Raw genomic sequence first — 22,250 nt, forward strand, 5'->3', positions numbered from 1 at the left:
ATGGCTGTTTTTGAGCAGGGGAGTGACATGGTCAGGCTGGGTCTTTAGAAGAGTGACTTTCAGAACTGTGGGGGGAATGGGTTGGAGAAAGACAGCTGAGCCAGTAATCCGAAGCCCTCAGCAGCCTGGAAAGTCATCCAGTATGAAGTGGTTTCTCGTCCAGGAGAGTGATGCTGAGGGGCATCTGATTGGCTTGGGGGAGTGAGGGGCACCCCCTCAGGGGAGAGTCCTGGGGCTTGGGAGGACGGTCCAGGCAAATCTAGGAAAGGGCAAAGCTTGGGAGGAAAGAGGAGCTCTGTTTTGGTTGTATTGAATTAAGAAACCCATGGGACATCCAGGGTGAGATGCCTGAGAGACAACTGGGGACGTGAGCTGAGTCAGCAGAGGACTGAGCATCAGATAAATAGCATTTGTGTGGAGCTGTGACAGAGAGGGTGGCCAGGAAGTCCGGGGGGGGCTGTCACTTGCACCCAGAGCCCCCCATGGGAGGTAGCCGAGGAAACCAGGCAGCTCTGCTGTTGAAGGAAGAGGGACCAGAGTAGGTCACAAAGGCAGGAGGAAGAATGAGGAAAAACTTCTAGAGGAACTCAAGAAAGGTGAGGAAAAAGGCTGCTGACCTGAGCTGCTGAAGGGCAGAGGCCTGGATGATCCACCAGGAAAATCAAGGTCTTGGAAGAAGGAAGTAGGAATGACTGGAGCAGAACTCAGACTCCTCAGAGCCAAGTTTAAAAACTCAAATAGAGGAGGAAAAGTGGGGTGTGGGGTGTCACCCCTCTTCCAGGCAGGTGATGGGGAAGGAAAGCGGCCTGGAGGGAGGAGGCCAGAAGCCTCAGCTTGAGTCACATGTGATCTCTTCAGGCCAAAGACAACTCAAAGACAACTCTGCTTTCTCCCAGAATGCTGTCTAGCAGGAAGGGGGATGTCTGATGTCAGCTTTGCGCTGTAATGGCCCAGGAGGCTACCAAGGGGGAGTCATGCCTGCAGGCCAGGCCTGGGCCCCGCAGGCCTGTAGAACAGATGTTTGACCCCCCAGTGGGAGCCTCGTGGGATGGCCTCGTTTAGCTTCTCACCACTCACAGTTCCTGCGTGTGCTGGGTTTGGCATCTGCACATCAGCCATGAAGAGGCTCGGCCAAAAACTGAGCCTCAGAAACCACTTCATACTGGATGACTTTCCAGGCTGCTGAGGGCTTGGGTGCCCAGTAGCCCCAGCTGACCAAGGACCTGAGGACAACCAGTGCCCAGTGGCTTTGGGCTGGCAAAGCTGCTGTCCCACCTCTAGCAGTGTAGCCCATTGGAGTGTGGGGCCTGCAGCTTCATTGTCTGAATGGGGTAGCCTAAAAAAGGGAGGAGCATAAAATCAGGGGGAAAAGATGGCTGTGAAGATGACTGCTCTTGATAAAAGAGAAAGGGATGTTGGGTTCTATGAGATGGTGGCTAGAGGAGCAACCAAGCTGTTCCACCCCAAAGTCTGGCCCCGGAAAGCCACATATAAGCTGTGGCCTGAGCAATCAGATCGTCCTCCTGAGGGAGGTTGTCTTGGACTTGGGCATTCCCAGAGGAGCTGAGGCCCTGGGCTCCTACCTCAGAGGGGGCAGCGAGAGCTCTGACCCCAGGGAGCAGCAGCATTGGTCAGAGGGGACCCTTTGACCCTGATGCTCGGCTTGCTGCCTTGAGTCTCCACACTGATGAGGCCTCAGGTAGCTCAAATCAGAAGCACAGGAAGCCCAGCTGTGAGTGCCCAGAATGGCCCTGGGAACTGGGGTAGGGAGGGGAGCTGGCTGGACCAAGGGAAGAGGCTGGACCAGGATGGGGATCCTGAGGGGGCTGGTTTTACCTGGCCTTTGGATCTCCAAGTTACTGGGCAGCATTTAGAGCTCCCAATTGGTCCCTAGGCTAACAATCCCTCCTTTTTCCACTGGGCTCCATTGGTTATGGGCCAGATGTGGGTCCCAGGCAGCCATGGTCACCCAGTCTTCCTCCCCTCCCCTTCCCAGTGTAGGGCAGCTGTCCCCCTCCCATAGCCAAAGGAAATTCCCTGTGGTGGGTAAGGCTGCCCAGGGTAAGGCTGGGAGGCTAGAGCTGACTATTAGTAGGCAGGCATGGAGGGGGTGAGGAGGCTTCACCACAGCTGACCCTTGAGGCCAGCTCCTGGCCAGACACAGAGACAGCAGCCAGGGAAGTGCCAGAACCACTCTTGTACCCATCTCCCCAACCCCCTGTGCTCTTCCTCCACTTTTACCTCTGAGTGCTTGACCTCTGAGGGCCCCCGCTGGATGGCAGCTGCTTCAGGTGTCCGTTCTCTCTGGCCCCGCCAGGCTGGATGGGTATCTGCTCATCAGGGCTCTCCCCATCCTGGGTGGACTTCCCAAGACTGCTTCTCTGGGCTACTGGCAGTGGGGCAGGGGCCTGGGGGCAGGGGAACAGCCCCCAAACCTGCACTGACCCACCCTGTGCTTGTTGTCCTTAGTCATCCTGCTCCTCCCAGGAGAAGCTGCACCAGCTCCCCTTCCAGCCCACGGCAGATGAGCTGCATTTCCTGACAAAGCATTTCAGCAGCGAGAGCGTCCCAGACGAGGAGGGCCGCCAGTCTCCAGCCATGAGGCCCCGCTCACGCAGCCTCAGGTGGGTACCCTCTTGGCTTCCCTGAGCCAGGTGGCTCCTGGCATCTGGAGGAAGGACATGGAGAAGTGGGGCAGCTTGAGATCTGACGCCTCCACGGCTTGGCAGTGACTGGTGCATCCTACCATGTGGCCATGACACTAAGGGTCTGGGGGCCTGTACATGGTGTATGGGGTGGAGAGGCACATCTGGGAGGCCCAAAGTCCCCCAAGTGACTTGATGCAGACCCATACATAGACTCACTCTCATCCACACATTCAGACACACACCCCTGCTCTCACACATTCTCGTATACTCACCAACTCATGTATGCACATTCCATCACAAATACATTGTAGGCCTAGGTTTGCTCCAGGGCTAACATGGTTTTTCTTCATGTGAAGACCTTTCTCAGCCCATGAGCCAGACTGTCAGGGGAAGAGCTGCAAGGGGTCTACCTAGCTCTGGGAACTGGCCTAACTTTGTCCTGAGGAAGGGTCTGAGCCTGTTGGGGGCATGGGTCCAGTCGATCCCAGGCCACAGCCTGGCCATCTTCAGGGATAAGGAAGTGAAAGGGTTGCTACTCCCTTCCCCCAAGGTTCTGAGCTGCTATGCTGGGGATGGGTATCACCTCTGGAGGATGGTCTGTGTACTCATGGGAAGGGCAACTGCAAGGCCCAGACCCCATTAGCCTTCAGGACTAATGCAAAAGCAAAACAACTGTTCCTTTGCCTTCTCTTTCAGCCCTGGCCGCTCCCCAGTCTCCTTTGACAATGAAATAATAATGATGAATCATGTGTACAAAGAAAGATTCCCCAAGGTAAGGTGCTGCTGGGGGGTGCCTGAGGAGGGTGTGAGTCAGTAAGTGTTTACTAAGCACTACTGTGTGCCAGGCACCATGCCACAGGCTGGGGATACAAAGAAAGGACCTTGGAGAGCTCACCATCTGATGGAGGACAGCCTGCAGACACTAGGTCTGGCTAAGACACCCACAGTGAGGTAGAAGCTTATGTCAGAGGGAAGGCCCTGGGCCTCACTGTGGGGCTATGGCATGCATGGGGGCCAGCCAGAAATGGCAGCCAGCATTACAGGATATTGGAGGGAGAAGACTGGATGTGGGCTCTCGCTGCAGCCACATCCCTGAGATGAGCCGGGGAAGCTGGGGCTGATGATCTAGCTGTACTGGGCAGAGGAGATGGAGGGCAGTCAGGGTCCCCTCATGGACCTCAGCTGTGGTGCCTGTGCCCTGCAACCTGGACCAAACTGATGGACATTGTCAAGGCTGAGAATGGTGATGATGATGAATGCAGCAACAGTGGAGGAGTCCTCACCGTCTGCCAGGGCTGTGTTCCCATCAGCATTCAGAAATCATGGTTCCCACCTCTGTGGCGCTTTGAGGTTTGCAAAGCAGTTAGCAAATGTTCTCATTTGATCCTCATGATGACCCGAGGAGGTACAGGTGCTATTCATTTGCCCACGGTAGCGCAGGTAGTGAGCCTCTAAGCTGATTTGGTCTTGGACTGAGGCTCCAGGAGCACGGAGTGGATGGTCATGCTCAGCTCTTCCCCAGTGCTGGTTGACTTGGCTCTCTGGCCGCCATCTTTTTTAAAGGATAACCATAAACCAGGGAGTGTGAAGAGGAGGTGCCCAAGATGGCAAAGAGCCTCAAGTCCACACCACTAGAAGGGGAGAGTGGGCCAGGCAGTCTAACAGGCAAGAATCCAGCTCAGCATTGTTCCTAGAGGTGCCAAGCTGGGCAGGACTAAAGAAGAAGCCAGGCAGCCCCAAGGGATGCCCACCTTCCCAAGCCCCTGTTATCTCCAGGCCCATGTGTGGGGCCTGAGGCCTGGGCCCTCCTGTCTGGGGAAGAGGACTCCATATTTTGGCCCTGGGTCTCATTTCTGTTTCCTTTGAGCATGTGCACACACATGCACACACATGCACACTGAGTGACTTCTGCTGAGGGTGATGCTACATGCTTAGCAGACTGGATAAAGGAAACTGGGTGATCCCTGCTCAGAAGACCTCCTCCCCTCTTCCCAAGCCCATGGAGGGCCCTTCCTTGTGGGATGGGGTCCTAAATCCTGGCTTATAGCAGATGAGTGGGCTGATAAGCTGGGATGGCCCTCTTGTAGTACCTGTGCTCCAGCCCCTCTCATTTAGAATGTAGGCAACAGGACACCTGAAAAGGGTCAGGGTAGAGGTGAAGGGTGTTTCCCTTGTCTACGAGATGAGTCCGGGGGTGGGGGGGGGTCTCAGTGGGGCAGTGTAGCAGCCAACTAAGCCCAGGCAGCCTTGGGTTGACTGGTCAGGAGAGGAGGGCGGCTCCTGGGCTGCTCTCTGCCTGGTCTGGGTACTCTTAGACAGTCCAAGCAGAGTGGAACGGATGCTTCAGTGGCGCAGTTTCACACTCTTTGCCATCTTGGGCACCTCCTCCCTAGCTTATGGTCATCCTTTGAAAAATAAGGTGACCAGAGAGCCAAGTCAACCAGCATCCCTCAGAGGAGGGAAGCAGGGTCCAGAGAGCCTGTTTGGGCTGGAACCAGTGGCCTTGGTTTACCCAGTTGTAAATTTGAAAAGTTCTCAATACCTGAAAATAGCCTTCTAAGGGAAGGGAAGGGCAGTCTGTTTCTGGGTAACGGTCTCCTCCTGGCCAGGAAGGAGAGGTTGAGAAGAGAAGATTTGAGGTGGGAAGGGAGTACCCTTCTGAGAACCTTCCTCAAGGACCTGAAAAGGAGCAGGCCAGGCAGCAGAACTGACAGGGACTCAGCGGGGAAAGATGTTTGCTGGCTTCGGGTGGAGGGGGCTTCCCAGGCAGCTATGAGGAGGGGCCCTCACCTGCACATCGCCTGCTTGGAGCTGATGATCTGGCCAGGGGAGACTGAGTGCACCTCTGTGTGTGTGCAGAGGCAGCAGCAAGTTCTGCACCACCTTCCATCCCTAGAGAGCCAGTATACAGATGTTGGGGAGGCCAGGTGGGGGTGTGTGAGTTGTGGAAGGGAGCAAGCTCTTCTGAGTCGGGCCTGGAGGTCAGCCATGGGAAATGGGGGTATTGGCTGAGGCCTCATCGAGGTGCAGCTGGGATGGGCCCCACTCCCCAGCTGCCCTTCCATCTTTCTTGCTCTGGCCCTCCGTCCCTGGAGGTCCTCCGCCCCTGCCTTGGCTCCTCCTCTCTCACTGGTGCTAATGCTCTCTTTGCTCCCTAGGCCACAGCACAGATGGAGGAGCGGCTGGCAGAGTGCATAGCCTCCAATGCTGCCGAGAATGTGCTGCCCTTGGCAGACGGGGCTCTGAGCTTCATCCACCATCAGGTCGTTGAGCTGGCCCGGGACTGCCTGGACAAATCCCGCAGCGGCCTCATTACCTCCCGTTACTTCTGTGACCTTCAGGAGAATTTGGAGAAACTTCTGCGAGACGTGAGTGTCCTGGCCCTGAGCCTCAGAAGCCATCGAGTGCAGTGCCTCCTTCTCTAGAGGAGGAAACTGAGGCTGGGGAGAGGGAGGGAGCGCTCCGCTCCCCAAGACCTCACTGGTAGTCAGCAGCCATGCTGACGTTGGGTCTGAGGGGGCCTGCCACACACACCTTCTGCCCTTTTAGCACAGGGAAGTTTGGGGTAGGCCAGGGCACAAATGGCCAAGAGCTTTGCCAAGAACTGGATGAAGGCTCCCCAGGAGGGCAGGAGAGTCCCGAGTTAGACACAGTGCACCTGGCCACTTGGCCACCCCCAGACCGTCCATTCACAGCTCTCTGACAGGTTGGGGGAAGTGGTTCTGCCTGGCCCTCGCTGTTTGGCATTGGTATCAAATGGTGACAGGTGATACCAAGACTTGTCCGGTTGGAGACCTGCACTGGTTCTTCTAAGATGGAATTGAATAAGGATGATTCACTTCCCAGGGAAGAGCCCTTGTTCTGAAAGAGATCTAGGACCCTCAGTAGACCACAGGGTCACTGTAGGCCTTGGCAGGGGTTGCAGCCACCAAAAAAGCTTGTGCCATGTTGTTGCATTATGAAGGACAAAGATTAGAAGATTTGAGAGACGTGAGTCTCTGTCATGTGTCCTACTTGGCTCTAACTGGAGTGCTGGCCCCTTTGTTTGAGGAAGGGGGTCCAGTGCCTGTCATGGTGGTATGCCTTGGTTAGCCAGGGGAGGCTGCAGTCTGTGTGACTGTTATATTCACTGTGATACCTTTTGTGCCCTCCCTACTGTGCACACACACTGGGGAAGGCTGCCTTTAAAGATCCTCCCATGGTGCTCACCAGCATTCTCCAGGCCCAGGAGCTGCCCTCAGCCCTGGCAGGAGCTTCTGTCCAGAGAGGGCTTCTGAGGAGCCAGGGTGGCTGTGATTCCCAGCACCCTCCCAGAGGAGTCAGATTAGAGAGAGATCAGGAAACATTGGACATATCAGAGGTAACGTGACAGCTTACAGCTGGTTCAGGATGTGGCTCCAGGTCTTCCTTCAGTGTGGTTTGGTGCTCATGAGACATGGGATGAGTCAGGGGCAGCTGGCGTGGTTTGGCTGCACATACTTAGGGGTGAAGCACATCACTGCTGCGTAGAGGGAAGGGGGCAGCCAGCAGATCTCAGTGTCTGGTATCCTCGGCCAGGGTTCTTCCCGTTTTATGTATGAGGAGACTGAGGCAGTGAGAGAGGAGGGCACCCATGTCACCCAGCTGGGAGCCTAGTGGGTGGAGCTCAAGCCCAGCTCTCCTGACAGCAGGACGTGGAAAGAGCATGAGGTTTGGAGCTGGACCTGAACCTCAGGGGCCTCCAGGGATAGCACCAGGTTGGGGGCGGAGGGGTGAGGACAGAATGCTGGGCTCAGAGTTAGGAAGACCCAAATTCAAATCCTGTCTCAGATGCATATTTAGCCCTGTGACCTGGCAAGTCACTTCAGGCTCTTTCTTAGTTTCCTCACCTATAAGATGGAAATGATAGTACTACTTATCTCCTTTCTTAATACTCCTTACCACTACTTAGTGTGAGGTTGAAATGAGATTTGTAAAGCACTTTGCAATTCTTAAAACACCATAGAAATGTGAGATGATGATGATGATGATGATGGCTGACCTTAAAGGTGAAAGTTAGCCTCTCCTTTGCTGCCCTCCCCTGTGATGGGCTGCCCTTGGGTGGGTCACTGAGACCCCCTCCTCACTGGGGCTGGCAGCCCAGGCCAAAGCAGAGAGTGCATGGCCTACTGGCCATAATCTCCTACCCTGCTCAGTGACCTTTGGTGTCCATGACACTGTCCTTGTCTCCACAGGCCCACGAGCGGTCAGAGAGCACAGAGGTGGCCTTTGTGACCCAGCTGGTAAAGAAACTGATGATCATCGTGGCCCGGCCTGCCCGGCTTTTGGAGTGCCTGGTAAGGGGCCTTCCAGGACAACAGGGCACACATTGATAGAGGGGCTCCTGGCCTGACCAGGGCAGGGACGTGGAGGCAAGGGCAGCGGTGCCTCTGCTGCTGGGGATATCCCAGATGGCTGTGACTCTGGACGTGGCCCACGGTTTTGGGCAGGGAGTCTGAGGCCTGGGGCTTGCTTGTCCTTTACTGTTTTGGGGGTTGGGGTCAGTGAGCCCCAAAATGTGCTTGGAGTCTGGGTTCTCATTCTTTCCCTGGCTCTCCAGGAGTTTGACCCCGAGGAGTTTTACCACCTGCTAGAGGCTGCTGAAGGTCATGCCAAGGAGGGTCAGGGGGTCAAATGTGACATCCCACGCTACATCATCAGCCAGCTGGGCCTCACTCGGGATCCCCTGGAGGGTAAGTGCCTGCCCAGAGGAAGCAAGGCCAGGGAATCGGGTGACATGGTGAAGGCTCAGAGCTGTGGGCATCAGGGAGGGCTTCAAGGAGGAAGTGGTGACAGAGAGGAGGAGGGACTGCATTCCAGGCAGGAGACCCAGCCAGTGCAAAGGCACAGAGATGGGAAGGGGAGTGTTGAGCTTAGGAAATACCAAGAAGTCAAGATTGGTTGTAACGGGGGCTGTGAAATCCCAATGGGGAGTCTCCCTGCCTTCCCGCCCCTCGGGAGCTGACGGGTCATCCTGGCGGCGTGGGGGAGCCGCGGACGCTTCCCAAGGTGGGGAGTGACATGACCAGCGTTGTTAATGATGACAACCACCATTTATGTAGCGCTTTACACATCAGCTTTGACCCTCAGACATGACCCAGGGAAGCGGGCTGCTGTTATCCGGAAACTGAGGCCCTGAGTTTAAGTGACTTGCCCAGGGTCACACAGATAGCAAGAGTCTAAGGCAGGAAGACTCCAAGCTGGTGGGCCCCCCCTGCCCCTTTGGTGGCTACGTGAGATTTGAGTGGGAAGGGACTGGGTCTGCAGCCAGGAGGCCGAGGAGGATGGGTAGAAGGCCTTAGTAGTGGAGTGACTCTGGAGATGGGAATGACAGCCGGCATCTGGTTGGGTCGGGGTTAGAGGGAGTCTGAGTTGGTGTGGACGCTTAGGTCCTTAGCCCAGGGACATGGAGGACAGTGGTGCCTTTGCAGTGATAGGGGCATCTGAAAGCGGGAGAGTTCTGGGGAAAAGAAACTGGGGCCAGTATCGGACAGAATGAGTTTGAGGGGCCTTGGCATCTCCAGTCAGAGGTGTCAGATGGTCCATTGGGGGTGGGAGGGTGGGAGTGGGAGAGACTGAGGCTGTGACTGGGCTTCTGTGTCAGGACTTGGGTGCATAGTTAAGTCCATGGGAGCTGGTGAGAGAAAGGAGGAGGTTGGGACTGGGTTTGGGAGATGATCCCACCAAGGAACCCAAGGAGAAACCACTGGGGGAGAGCATATCAGGAGAGCCTGGAGAGAGGGAGAGAGGGGCTCACAGGGGCCCAGGACCAAGTGGTGAAGTGGAGGCAGCAGCGAGTGGCTCATCTGTCTCTCCTCAGCTTTGGGAATCCTCCTGATGCAGGAGCACATCCCAGTAGACAAACAAGGAGACTAGGCACCAGATGGGGGCCTCTGGGCGCAAGGGGCGGCTTCACAGAATGGAAGAGAGAGGGCTTGGGTATGGTGGCTGGCCCCTGGGCCCTGGGAGATGGAAGTTGTGTGAAAGCTTGAGGCAGAGGGCGACATGGAGCTCCAGGGGGCTGAGGGCAAGAGCAGGCTGCATTGGGGGTCTGGAGGGCAGGGCCTCTTCCCATCCACAGGTGTGAGGGATGAGGCTCTGTGAGTGTTAGCCATAGGATTAGGAAGGACCACTAGATGGAGCCCCCCTCCCCCTTTCCTCAGCCTCAGTCTTTGACTGCCAAGGACCAGAGAGTGGGAGCAATTGGATGGAGTGTCTGCCTGGGTTTCCAGCCCTGCACTGGAGAGGCCAGCAGGCTGGAAATGTTTTTCACTCAGCAGGGTGGGGAGTGCTGTTCTTGGGAGTCATTGCAACCGGGCTGCACAGGGAAGCAGCCTTCAGAGAGGCCCCCAAGTCCTATTTCCTGACAGGGAGTCACCTTTGAACTGGAAAGGGGCAAGCAGAAATGGCAGGGGGTTGATGCCCAAGATGGTGAGGGAGAGGGCAGGTCCCAGGCCTGCTGATGGGCGATGGCTGGTCCAGTCAGGAGAGACATCTACCTGGACATCCTGGGCCTCCCCAGAGCTAGTCTGGAGGCTTGGCTATTCGGAGAGTGCCTGAGCACATCTTCCTGGCCTCCCCTTCTTCCCATGAACCCAAACCTGTTGGCTATTGGTGGGGAAGGTCCCAGGTTAGCAGCCGGGGCAGCTTATGTGTGGGCAGAACCTGCCCAGATCAGGGAAAGGCACCTCAGTGGGAATTTCCTCTAGTCCAGAGCTGAAACCTATAGCTGCTTCTCAACTTCCACCAGGCTGCCTTCCAAAAGCAACGGGTTTTATAATTTTATCAGATTTGACTCCAAACAGATTCTGCTTTGTCTCTGCTGAAGAGGAGCCTGTGATCAGGATGGGCCCTGGAAACTAACATGAACCTCACTTGTGCTCAAGCTTGCATCTGCCACCCTCTTTTCCTTTTCAGAAATGGCCCAACTCAACAGCTATGACAGCCCAGACACTCCTGAGACAGATGACTCAGTTGAGGTAATGACCTGAAGGCCTGACCTGGCTTACTGAATAGCCAGAGGCTCCACAGGGTGGAGCTAAGAGAGGGATCACAGATGACAGGGACTTCACTCCAACCCTGTCCATTTTACCAAAGAGGAAACTGATGTTGAGAGGTAAAATGATTTGCCCAGGGTCACACATCTTGTACATCTGAAGCCAGATTTCCCGACTCTAGCTGCTCTGCCATACCAACTCTTATGGGCCTTGGATACCTTTCTGAAATGAAGCCCTCCCAGCCAAGGGGCTCGATGCTAGAGTGAGGGGCATTGCCTCATGTCTCTTTTCTCGGTGTGTGAGGGGAGATGGTGGAATGGTGCTTAGTGTGAATGAATGAGTGAATGAGTGACTGGGCGAGCTTTATCAAGCACTTTCCAAGAACAACTGAAAGTACGCATAAAAAAGCCAGACTCCACCTTTTTTCTGGGAGTTGGAGTGCAGGGCTAATGGGGCTGGGGCCCGGAATGAGCCTGCCCTGCATCTTTGCCGGATGGTTGATGAAGGGAGTGTGAGCATCTGGGAGGGGTGGACTAAGGCCCTGGGGTTAAGTGGGATGGGCGGGTCCTGCTGGGCCTCCCTTAGGCACATTGCCTCTTGAAGCAGGTGGATTGAGCCAGTTTGGGGAAAAGCCGCACATCCTCCATTTTTCCCTCTTCCATCACAGGGCCGAGGGGCTGTTTTGCATCCCAAGAAGACACCTTCTGAGGAGGAGTTTGAGACAATCAAGCTGATCAGCAATGGTGCCTACGGGTAATGGGCCCCACCTGGTGCCAGCAGCCCCTGCCCCTGGCATGGATTGGGCCCAGCAGCAGAGCCCTGTAGACAGGGCTGGGGCACCCTTACTGTCCATGGACAGCCTAGGAGCCTGGAGTTAGGGCCATGCTACAGAGGGTCTCCCCAGGCTTTGATTCTAGTGGGTGTGCAGGCTGTGCAGCGCTTCCCATTAGCCTGTGCTGCCCTGGGCCAGGCTCTGTGAGCCTGTCAGAGAGGTTTGAGGCTGGCGCCCTTGGTGTGGGTGAGGCTTCTATCCGTTTCTGAAGTTCTCATCAGCCATCCCTTTAAGAAAACCTTCTTGGAGTTTGCCTAGAATTGAGCCCCAGCTCACCATCTCAGAACTGCAAGAATCCACTCCTTCCTCTCTTAGAAATCAGGCCAATGTTGACCCGGTTGCTTCCAGTCCTGGAGAGGCCCAACTCTTGTGCTCTCCAGGGTTTTCTCAGATTCCCAGCCAGTGACCCTCATCCTGGTCCACTGGGGCTCAGCCTTCAGCTTTGTTCTTTGTCCAGAGTTGGGCCTGCACCTTTCTGTGGATGAAAACCCTACCTCTCCTACTTGAGATATGGCCATCTCCAGCAGGATCCCCCAGGGATCTGCACGAGTGTGTATTGTGTGCAGGACCACTGACCTCTCTCATGGGCCAGGGAGTGGACATGTGGAGCTGGGTCTGGGGCCAGGCCCCATGTGCTCTCTGTCCCAAGCCCCATGTGGCTGGAACCAGGGGCATGCTTTGGCCCCAGAGCTCATGTTCTGGCAAGTGATGGTAGTTGGGGAGGTGGGCACCCTGGTGTCCTGGGGACAGCATCCTCAGTGGGAATTGGTACAAAGACTGAAGGACCTGAAGGTGCTGTGGGTGAGAGGCCAGGAGTCACTGCCTCCTGGGAGCCACTGCTCTGGTCTGGCCTCCACAGTGCTGCCGTAGGCCTCTCCTTTTGAACTTATCTGACTGTATCTCACCATTTCCTATAAACCCCAGGGACTCTCTTACCTCTTCCTCCTCGTTTTGGCTTTTGAAGGCCTTTGTAGCCTTGCCCTGACCTATCTGTCCATTCTCTCTCGCAGTCCAACCAGACTAGCCTTCCCTCCGGGCCATTTCCCACCTCCAGGCCTTTGCAGTGGTCATTCCTCCCTCTGTCTCCTTCCAGATATAGCTTCAGAGCCTGGTGCCTGGAGCTTCTCCTGGTCTCTCTCCCCCACTCCACCCCCTGCCCTGCATTCAGCTGTCTTGTAAAAAGCTCCACATGACTTGGAGACTTTGGGGACAGCCTGTATCTGTATTGATGATGTTGGTCTGTTGATCCATAAACATTGGCTTAGTACTTCCTACATGCCAGACTCTGTGCATGCCCCTGGCCCAGAGCTCGTCACATAGTAGGATCTGGGCCCAGAACCAGGCTTGTGACTCAGATCTTCGCCCCTCCCCAAAACCCCTCCAAGCTCTGAGGCTTCTGAGGAGAGGGGCAGTGTTGGGGGTCCTCTACAAAGGCGGCACCCTGCTGAGACCGTGTTGTGCCTTGCAGGGCTGTGTTCTTGGTGCGCCACAGGTCTACCCGCCAGCGCTTTGCCATGAAAAAGGTCAACAAGCAAAACCTCATCCTGCGCAACCAGATCCAGCAGGCATTTGTGGAGCGCGACATCCTCACCTTTGCCGAGAACCCCTTCGTGGTCAGCATGTTCTGCTCCTTTGAGACCCGGCGCCACCTGTGCATGGTCATGGAGTATGTGGAAGGTAGGAATTCCCTGCTTGTGGCCAGGGGGAGGAACGCACACCCCAGGGGCAGGGGGAGGGGCAATGATGAGTCCAGGCTAGACTGATGGTGGCAAGCCTGGATGATCAGGCCTTCGGCAGTGCCCTCAGCAGGAGGAGAGAGCCGGGGAGCTCACTTGAGGCTGTACTGAGTTTGAGACTCTGACAGAGGCCCAATGAGTGACGTGGTGGGTCTGGTGCCCAGAGTCTCCTGGATGCTTCTGGGGTCTCCTGAGAGCCAGGGGAGGGCAGGGGTCTGGAGGCAAGTGGTCAATGGCATCAATGAGGCCAAGAAGTCAGGGGTCATGTGGCCTGAGAAAAAATATTCACATTTGGTGTGGAAAGGGTAGGCATTTCTCCAGCCCCTTCTGTGTGAGGTGCTTAAGGAATGTGGCCTCATTTGTTCCCCCAACAACCCTGCGAGGTAGATGCTGCATTATTCCCATTTTACAGATGAGGAAACTGAGGCAAATAAGTTAAGTGATTTGCACAGGGTCCCACATCTAGGACAAGTTTGAAGTTAGATTTGATCTCAGGTCTTCTTGGCTTCAGTCTCGCGCTTTCCCTACTGCGTACCATATGTCACCCAGAGAAAGCGAGGTCCTGTATTTGGCCAAGGGTGGGCACCCAAGGAAGGCCGCGGGATTGTAACAGCCGAGCTTTGTTTAGATCTTTGGGATCTCACAGTGACCCTGGGAAAGGGTCAAAGCTTCTGTAGGTCTGAGCCTAGAGCGGGCGGGGTGGTGTCATTGCAGGGGGTGACTGTGCCACGCTGCTGAAGAACATTGGCGCGCTGCCTGTTGACATGGCACGCATGTACTTTGCTGAGACGGTGTTGGCATTGGAATACCTGCACAACTATGGCATTGTGCACCGTGACCTCAAGCCGGACAAGTAAGGAGCTTCTGGCCTGCCCCACCCACCCTGCTGACCACCCCCTTAGGCTGCTCCTGCGCCTGCACTGTTGGGTTGGTGGGCTATGTCTGGATGGCTGGCCTTGTGCTGACTCCTGCCTGTCGGGCATGGGTGCTGTGAACAGGTCATTGTCTGGCAGCTGCCACCCTGGATGGGAGCTGGGCAGAGCTGTTGGTTGGGTGTCCTGCCAGGGCTGCAGAGCTGGGCACGCACAGGGGTTGGGGTGTAGCAGATGGGGCACAGTGCAGGGTAGGTGAAGGCCTGAGCTGGGTTTGTTTCATCATCGCCAGCCTCTTGATAACATCCATGGGTCATATCAAACTGACTGACTTTGGGCTGTCCAAGATAGGGCTCATGAGCCTGACCACAAACCTGTATGAGGGCCACATTGAGAAGGATGCCCGGGAGTTCCTGGACAAGCAGGTGAGTAGCCGTGGGATGTCCTGCCACAATTGACCTGTCTTAGGCTGGAACAAGGAGGAAAACGCATGAGGAGAGGGCCCGAGGCCCTGGGTGGGAAAAGGTGCAGGGACCCCCTGGGAACTGCCATAGAACGACACACTCCTAGAGAGCTCCTTGGTGCTCTGAGTGGGTGAGGGACTTGTCAGGATACATGAGAGCCAAAGCTTCGGGCCCGTTCACTGCCTCCCACCCTGGGCTGCCTCCCTGCAGGCAGGCACCCTTCCATGCAGACTTGTCGTCCAGGCAGAGTTCAAGGCCCTGATCCTGGGGGAGAAGGGGACCAGGCTCCAAAACTGTCTTGTTGGGCAAGAATTTGGGGCTCAGTAATAAGGGGAAATTGTCAGAATAAGTAAAAAGTCCAACCTTTGGCCTCCACAGTCCCTTACAAATAGCAGACAGGGAGATGTACCCACCTTTGCAGGTCTCTAGGAATCGGCAGTGCCCATGTGATCCCAGGCTGCCCTGCCCTGAGCCCATAGAGGGTACTATAGGTGCTAGGATTGAATAACTGGGAGGCCATCTGAAAGAGGAGGCAGATGAGGTGGGAAAGGACCAGGAGTCCCAGGCTTAGAGGCTCCCAGCTAACCTGGAGGAAAGATTTTTAGACTGGCGTGTGGGAGAAGCATCTGGGCCTATTCTACTTGGCTTCCAGGGGCAGAGCCAGGAGTATGGGGCAGGGGCTGAAAAGAGATAAATGAAGGCTCTGCCCTTAGAGTGGAGCGGGTGGGTCCTTGTTTTAGAGCAGGGTCTGTGGGCAGGCAGGGAAGTGCATCCAGGGGATTCCATGAGGTCTTCCTAATTGCCAAACTGGTGCTGTCTCCGCTGTGCCAAGCTCTAGGGTGCCATTAGCTTAGGGAGCTCCCAGCTGGGGCACCACAAGGGTTGGTGTCTTGCCTGTGGTCACACACCAGAAAGAACGTGACCAAAGTAGGATGTGTTCAGGTCTTTCTGACTCCAAGGTTAGCCCCTCAGTGCCCTCTGCGCCAATCCTGATTCCAGAACTCAAACCAATCTCAAAAGAGAATGGAAAGGAGGAGAAGAGTTCGAGCCATTTGAGTAATTACAGCCATTCTGCAGGGCATCTGTGAAGCAGCTCTTGGTGCCATCTGCCTCTGGGATTAGCCAAGCAGAGTACTTCAGGACTGTGCCATGTGGAACTGTGGACTTGTCCTGAAGCTGGAGCAGGGGGGCCATGGCTCTGAGGAACATCATGGGAATGCACCGCATACTCCGCGTGGCAGTGCAGGGTCCTGTCTTTAGCAGGGGGCACCAGTGACCTTTTGAAAGGAGACAGCATCCCAAGCCATGGTGGTAGACGGTTAGGAGCTAGCAGGCAGGACCCCAGAACAAAGCAAAACCATCTTTGTCTTCTTGCCCCGTCACTCAGTGCAGGTGTTATGGAACCCTTGATGGACTCTGGGAGCTTAGGCACCAAGAGATCCCTTGTCCTAGATGGCTAAGTGATCTTGAAGTACAGTCAGGGTTAGAACCCGGGTCTGTGGCCCATCCCTGCATGGCTCAGGGAGAGGGGATTCTCCCGTGGACATTCTGACACAGTGGGGCCTGGGGACAGGGCCTTTATCTCACTTGGGCTTGGAGCCAGGACAGATGAGCTGGCACTGGATGAGAATGGTGCAAGCCAGTGTCTGGTCTGCCAGCTGCTTCCCACGGGGTCTCACAACAAGCCTGGCAGACAAATGTTATTGTCCTCATTTGACAGATGAGGAAACTGAAGCCGGTCGAGGTTCAGTGACTTGCCCAAGGTCACATAGCGAGGAAGTGTCTGAGCCGAGATTTGAACTCAAGACATTCACTAGCTGTGTGACCTGGGGAAAAATACTTTACTTCTGAGCCCCATTTTCCTTATCTGTAAAATGGATGTAATAGTGGTGATGGTGGTGAGAGCCATGTTAGTGATCCTTCTCCTCTGCCCAGGTGTGTGGGACCCCTGAGTACATTGCTCCTGAGGTGATCCTGAGACAAGGCTATGGAAAGCCAGTGGACTGGTGGGCCATGGGCATCATCCTTTATGAATTCCTTGTGGGCTGTGTCCCTTTCTTTGGGGACACTCCAGAGGAGCTATTTGGACAAGTGATCAGTGGTAGGTTCTGGGCCATGCAGTGTGGGAGGATGGGCGAGCTGGCGTGGGCAGTGGCAGATGGGCTGGGAGAAGGCTCTATGCTGGGCAGCCAACCCTCCCCCCCCCCCCCCCCCCCCAACACACATTCCTGCTCCTCCCCTCAGATGAGATTGCATGGCCTGAGGGGGACGATGCCCTCCCTCCAGATGCCCAAGACCTCACCTCCAAGCTGCTCCACCAGAACCCCTTGGAGAGGATGGGTACAGGTAGGCTGCAGGTGACAGCTGGGGCTGGGCTGTGCCAAGGGACTCTCAGGGGTCTCTTTCACACAGGCTCCGGGCAGGGTGGGCCATGCACTCTCCTGCTCCTTGACCCCCCTCGGCTGCCCTCCCTTGTTGTGCCCATGCTGAGGCTGCAGTGATTCTCTGTCTGTCCTACCCACATCATGCCCCTTTGCAGGCAGTGCCAGTGAGGTGAGGCAGCATCGGTTCTTCAAGGACCTGGACTGGACAGGCCTGCTGCGGCAGAAGGCTGAGTTCATTCCACAGCTGGAGTCTGAGGACGACACGAGCTACTTTGACAGTAAGAGGGCCTGGGGGCTCGGGTCATTCCTGCCTTCTAGCCCATTGCTTGGTAGTGTGACTGCATGCCCAGAGGACGAGGATGAGAGGAAGAGGACAAGTAGTAGTACCTATCATTTATACAGCACTATAAGGTCTGCAAACGACTTTAAAACCATGATCTCATTCAATCCTCACAACAGCTCTGTTACCCCATTTTACAGCTGAGGAAACTGAGTCAGAGGTGAAGTGATTTGCCCAGGGTCCCACAGCTAGTAAGGGTCTGAGGCCAAACTAGAACATGAGTCCCCATGATGGTAGGCCCAGTCCTCAGGAGATCTGGGGGTGCCAGAACCCACCCTCATTCTTCGAGTCCTGGAAAGCCCTTCTCCATTTACAAAGCATGTGCTTTCCCAGCATGGCCAGGCCAAAGATTCCTGTCCTCATGCTCATGGAAACTCAGAATTTGAGAGTTGGCAGGAGCTCAGCAGCCTTAGCCCACATGGGAAAGGAAGCCTTGTGGAGGCAGACCCAATAGAGGGCATCTCCTTCCCTTGGCAGCCCTTTCCACCCTGTGGGCTCCTCCTCCTGTCTCCTGGTGCTGTCATTGGGTCAGGCACAGCCCTCTGAATGCCTGGAGGCCGGTTCTCCAGTCCTCCCACCCCTGAGCAATCAATGCCTTCAGCACCTCCTCCCATGGCCTGGGCTCGAGGCCTGTCCTGACCCGGGTTACCATTCTCTGGATGGCCTCCAGCTTATCAGTGCTCTCAGAACTGAGCACAGTGCTCCAGATGTGGGCCTTGATTCTTCTATAACCCAGGTGTAAGACTTGACATGCATCCCTATTGAGTTTCATTTTGCTTGGTCCAGCCTCATTCCCAGGGGCCTGCCAAGATCCCTTTGGATCCTGACTCATTTGCTGTGTCAACTCTCCCCTCCCCCCAAATGGCCAAGCTGGCCATGTAGACTTCTCTGCCGGTCATTGAGAAGCATGGGATTGGTGCTGGGGCCTCCACTGGAGACCTCCTGCCCCCGCGGCAATTAAGGTCTGAGTCTGACCACTCCCACTTTACTCCTCTCAGCTCCTGCTGTGCTTTGTCCAGCCCCACTCTCAGCATGCTCGTCTCATGCTGGGTTAGCGCCCGCTGCAGCCTGGCCTTCCTGAGCTGCTGTGCATAAAGCTGTGTGGGCTCATCGGCATCCCTGGCTTCCTAACTACCAGCCCTTGTGTGACCCAGGAATTGAGGTCATGCTCACTGTCTCTAGTTTCCAGGCTAGGTTTTCTTCCCTTCTGGGAAAACTGGGCCAACATTTGCCTCCCTGCTGGCTCCTCTCTTGTTTTGCCTGCCCCTGGCAAGGACCCAGCTTTCCCCTGCTGCCGGTTCTTTTAGAACCCGAGATGCCATTTATCTGGGCCCTCTCAGGGCCACAAACTCTTCTCTCACCTTCCTCATGTAGATGAGGAGGGGGCAGCTCAGGGGAATGTATCTTGTCCAGAGCTAGCAACTGTTAGAGCTAGGACAAGGTCTAGCTCTCTGGACCCTGCGTGTGAGGCCCTCTCCTCTCGCTGTGGACATGCTGGCCCCACTGAGTGACAAGTCACCTTTTATGCTGAGCTCTCTGCTTCCTCTGCCCATCCCACCAGGAGGCCCACCCCTAGTGAGGCCTTGTGCCCAGCCAGGCACACTGGATAACTAGATCCCAGCTCCAATCATTCCACACTAAGACCATGCTCTGCTACCCCCTTGCCCCAGGATGCCCCTGGTGGGACGCTTGTTTGCTGCAGGATATAATGATGTCAGAGCCCATGGTGCCCCCTGCCCTCTAGGGCTCTGGGTACCCAGGAGCTGGCCTCTCAGCCTCACTGGGGAAGCCCTACACCACCACCCTCCCCTGGGGCCTCTGGCAGGAAACCCGACCCCTTCCTCAGCCTTGCCTGCCCATGTCTCTCTCAGCTCGCTCAGAACGTTACCGACATGTGGATTCGGAGGATGAAGATGATGCCAATGATGATGACCATGTGGAAATCCGTCAGTTCTCTTCATGCTCCCCAAGGTTTAGCAAGGTATGGGAGTTCGGGCATCTCCAGAGGGTCTGGGGCTGGTCATCCAGGGACTAGGGATGCCCAGAAGGCACTGGAAGGGAATCCAGCCTGTTGGGAGTGCAAAGGCAAAGCTGGAGGGTAGGGGAAGGACTGACCTGTCCTAACCTGGAGCCAGCAGCTGTTCCTGGCACTGGGAAAGGTGTGGCCAGGCTCTGAGCCATGCCTGAAGCTCTTGGGTAGCCTGAGATTTATAGCTAGAAGGGCTCTCAGAGATGCCCTGTGCCTGAATGGACTGTGATCCTCCTCTACCTCGAGCCCTGCTTTTGTATTGGGGGCTTCAATGTATGTGCTGATGTCCCCAAAGCATTAGCTCTTCACCCTCTGCTCCACACACTTGACCACAGTCCCTCCCCTCAGAGAGCACAGCTTCTTGGCCTTGCATCTTGTGCGTCTGGGCCTTGGCCCCCCATCCCTCCCAGGCCTGTTCCTTTGGTTCCTCAGCTTCCCTTGAATCTCCCGTTCCCTTGTCCTGACATCTAACCTGCATCCCTGGCGTGTGCCCACCTTCTGCCTTTGTTGCCCTTGTGCGAGCCATGGAATGTGTTCTCCCATGGAGAGTGACATGGCCACGTCAGTGGGATCCACAAAGAGAAAGCTTCCTGGGACGTCTGTTTTTAGGCGCAATTGCAAGGTGCCCTCTGCTCTCCTGCAGGCCTTTGGTCATCATTCTCTGCTGCCCGGCCCCATGTCCCCTGACCTCTTTTTCTCCCTGCCCCCAGGTATACAGCAGCCTGGAGAGACTCTCCCTGCTAGAGGAGCGCAGGACCCCGCCCCCCACCCAGCGCAGCCTCAGCGAGGAGAAGGAGGACAAGGGCCTTGGCCTCAAGGGCAAAGATCGGGGCTGGGTGATTGGTTCTCCTGAGATGTGAGCCAAGGGCCCCGCATAGGGGAAGGGGATGGGGTGTTCCCGAGGGAGGGAGAGAATCCACAGCTGGGCTCCATTCTTCCCTACAGATTGCGGAAGCGGCTGTCAGTGTCCGAGTCCTCGCATACAGAGAGCGACTCCAGCCCCCCTCTTGGGGTACGGCGGCGCTGTTCAGGGGTGCTGGATGCACCCCGTTTCCCAGATACTGATGAGGCTGACGGCAGCCCCCGACAGAGCCAGCAACTGACAGAGGGTGTGGCTTTCCTGACTCCACAGCCCAGAGAGGGTGGCCCTGGGTCCACTCCTGAGCAGCTGGGAGAGCACAAGGCCCAGGGGGACAAGGAGCCAGGTCTAGTGCTACCTCCCTCAGTGACTGCCTGAAATGCTAGTGGATTTTTGGGGGGTGGGCACCTCCCAGAGAACCACCCTGCAGTTGTGGTGGGGATGGGAAGCAGATATTTGGAAGTCTCCTGCCTCTGTCCCAGGCTCAGCCAGTGACTCTGCCAGTGAACTGCCCAGCGTTCAGGTCACTGGGGATTGACTGTCAGTTCTGCTTTCTCCCCTGCCCCTGTAGGTGGGAGTCCTGTGGGCGTCTGTGCTCAGCAAGGCCGCCGGAGCAGCCAAGAGGGCTTGGAGACCTCCACACCCAAGGCCATCAGTGACCTGGCTGTGCGGCGGGCGCGCCACCGGCTGCTGTCCGGCGAGTCTGGAGACAAGCGTACACCCAGGCCTGCCAACAAAGTCATCAAATCGGCCTCAGCCACCGCCCTGTCCCTTCTCATCCCCTCAGGTGAGGGCAGTCCAGGGTCCTGGGCCCGCCCAGGTATTCTTCCTCCATGTGTCTATGGGTCCATGACTGGAGGGATGCTGGTGTGTGTGTGTGGGTATGGGTGTGTGTCGATGTGTACGTCCCTGTGTACATGTGGCTGTGTGTGTGTCTCTGGACTACAGGAGACTGTGAAGATGGTGATCCTTTGTGTGTGTCATGAGGGCTGAGAGACAGGGGCCTGGACAGGCTAGACACCCTATTTTCCCTCAAGTGTGTGGGAGTGACCATAACAGCTCAGGGCCTGTTCTGAGTCTGGGGTGTGGGCCACTTTCCAGATGACAGGTGTTGTTACCTTTTTGTGTTCTTGGTGTAGATGGTGTATGTGTGGTGAGGGCCCTAGGGGCAGGCTCCAGCAGCTGGGGTCTGTGGGTATCAGGAGTACATAAAGTGGAGGAATAGGTGGGCTGGGCAGGGAGGTGACTCACTGCACCCACGTCTTTGCTCCAGACCACCATGGATGCTCCCCTTTGGCCAGCCCAATGTCCCCCCACTCGCAGTCATCCAATCCCTCATCCCGAGAGTCGTCCCCGAGCAGAGACTTCTCGCCAGCCATCAGCGATCTGAAGCCTCCTGTTGTTATTCACCGAGCTGCCAAGAAGTACGGCTTCACCCTGCGGGCCATCCGGGTCTACATGGGGGACACCGATGTTTACACTGTGCAGCACATGGTTTGGGTATGTCTTTGTCGGCCAGAGGGGGAGGATCCCTGGTCAGGGGGGTCCAGATCCTTGTCCCAGGATAGTGGTAGGCCCAAGCCATCCACTCACAGTGACTGTCACCATCTCCAGAGTAGCCCGGGCAGCCTCAGTCATCCCACGATATCAGGAGACCTGTTGATAATGGTAGAAGGGAGACTGAGGAAGCCTAGGGCTCCTAGGGCTTCCCTAGGGTAGGGAAGATCTCAGAGCTGGTGTCTTCTTGGGGGCAGCATGTGGAGGACGGGGGCCCAGCCAGCGAGGCAGGCCTGCGCGAGGGAGATCTCATCACACATGTCAACGGCGAACCTGTACATGGGCTGGTGCATACAGAGGTGGTGGAATTGATCCTGAAGGTGAGGAAAGGCGTCAAGCCTGTGAGCTGGCCTTGGGTGGGGAAACCACAGGGTCTTGGGGAGCTTTTGAGGGGTGGGGGCGTGCAGGGCTATTGGGGGGGATGGGCTATCATGAAACTCTTGATTTTGGCTTCCAGGATCCTCCCTGTCTTTCTTTTGAACCCTGTGAAATCTGCTTCCCCATATCTAGGGTG

General features: G+C 56.2%; 1 protein-coding gene across 25 annotated transcripts in view; it reads left to right on the forward strand.

The window, feature by feature from the left end:
* MAST2 (microtubule associated serine/threonine kinase 2) overlaps window positions 1-22,250 on the forward strand; it is a 159,158-nt gene that overhangs the window by 128,857 nt on the left and 8,051 nt on the right. For 13 of the 25 annotated variants that reach the window (XR_011975787.1, XM_072649282.1, XM_072649270.1 and 10 more), the window contains 19 exons: window positions 2,470-2,624; window positions 3,345-3,420; window positions 5,807-6,016; window positions 7,862-7,963; window positions 8,227-8,359; window positions 10,584-10,645; window positions 11,331-11,416; window positions 12,964-13,172; window positions 13,946-14,084; window positions 14,396-14,528; window positions 16,503-16,668; window positions 16,812-16,913; window positions 17,107-17,229; window positions 19,163-19,272; window positions 20,031-20,176; window positions 20,266-20,525; window positions 20,751-20,999; window positions 21,453-21,679; window positions 21,934-22,056. Coding sequence is in view for 24 of the 25 variants with exons in the window: in XM_072649282.1 (XP_072505383.1) it covers window positions 2,470-2,624; window positions 3,345-3,420; window positions 5,807-6,016; window positions 7,862-7,963; window positions 8,227-8,359; window positions 10,584-10,645; window positions 11,331-11,416; window positions 12,964-13,172; window positions 13,946-14,084; window positions 14,396-14,528; window positions 16,503-16,668; window positions 16,812-16,913; window positions 17,107-17,229; window positions 19,163-19,272; window positions 20,031-20,176; window positions 20,266-20,525; window positions 20,751-20,999; window positions 21,453-21,679; window positions 21,934-22,056 (2,811 nt within the window). In the remaining variant the exon portion in view is untranslated. The remainder of the gene's footprint in view (window positions 1-2,469; window positions 2,625-3,344; window positions 3,421-5,806; window positions 6,017-7,861; window positions 7,964-8,226; window positions 8,360-10,583; window positions 10,646-11,330; window positions 11,417-12,963; window positions 13,173-13,945; window positions 14,085-14,395; window positions 14,529-16,502; window positions 16,669-16,811; window positions 16,914-17,106; window positions 17,230-19,162; window positions 19,273-20,030; window positions 20,177-20,265; window positions 20,526-20,750; window positions 21,000-21,452; window positions 21,680-21,933; window positions 22,057-22,250) is intronic. The other 12 variants (XM_072649274.1, XM_072649276.1, XM_072649275.1 and 9 more) reach the window with 3 other exon arrangements.

Source organism: Notamacropus eugenii, chromosome 2 (genome assembly GCF_028372415.1).
Source record: "Notamacropus eugenii isolate mMacEug1 chromosome 2, mMacEug1.pri_v2, whole genome shotgun sequence".
In the NCBI taxonomy this organism is placed as follows: domain Eukaryota; kingdom Metazoa; phylum Chordata; class Mammalia; order Diprotodontia; family Macropodidae; genus Notamacropus; species Notamacropus eugenii.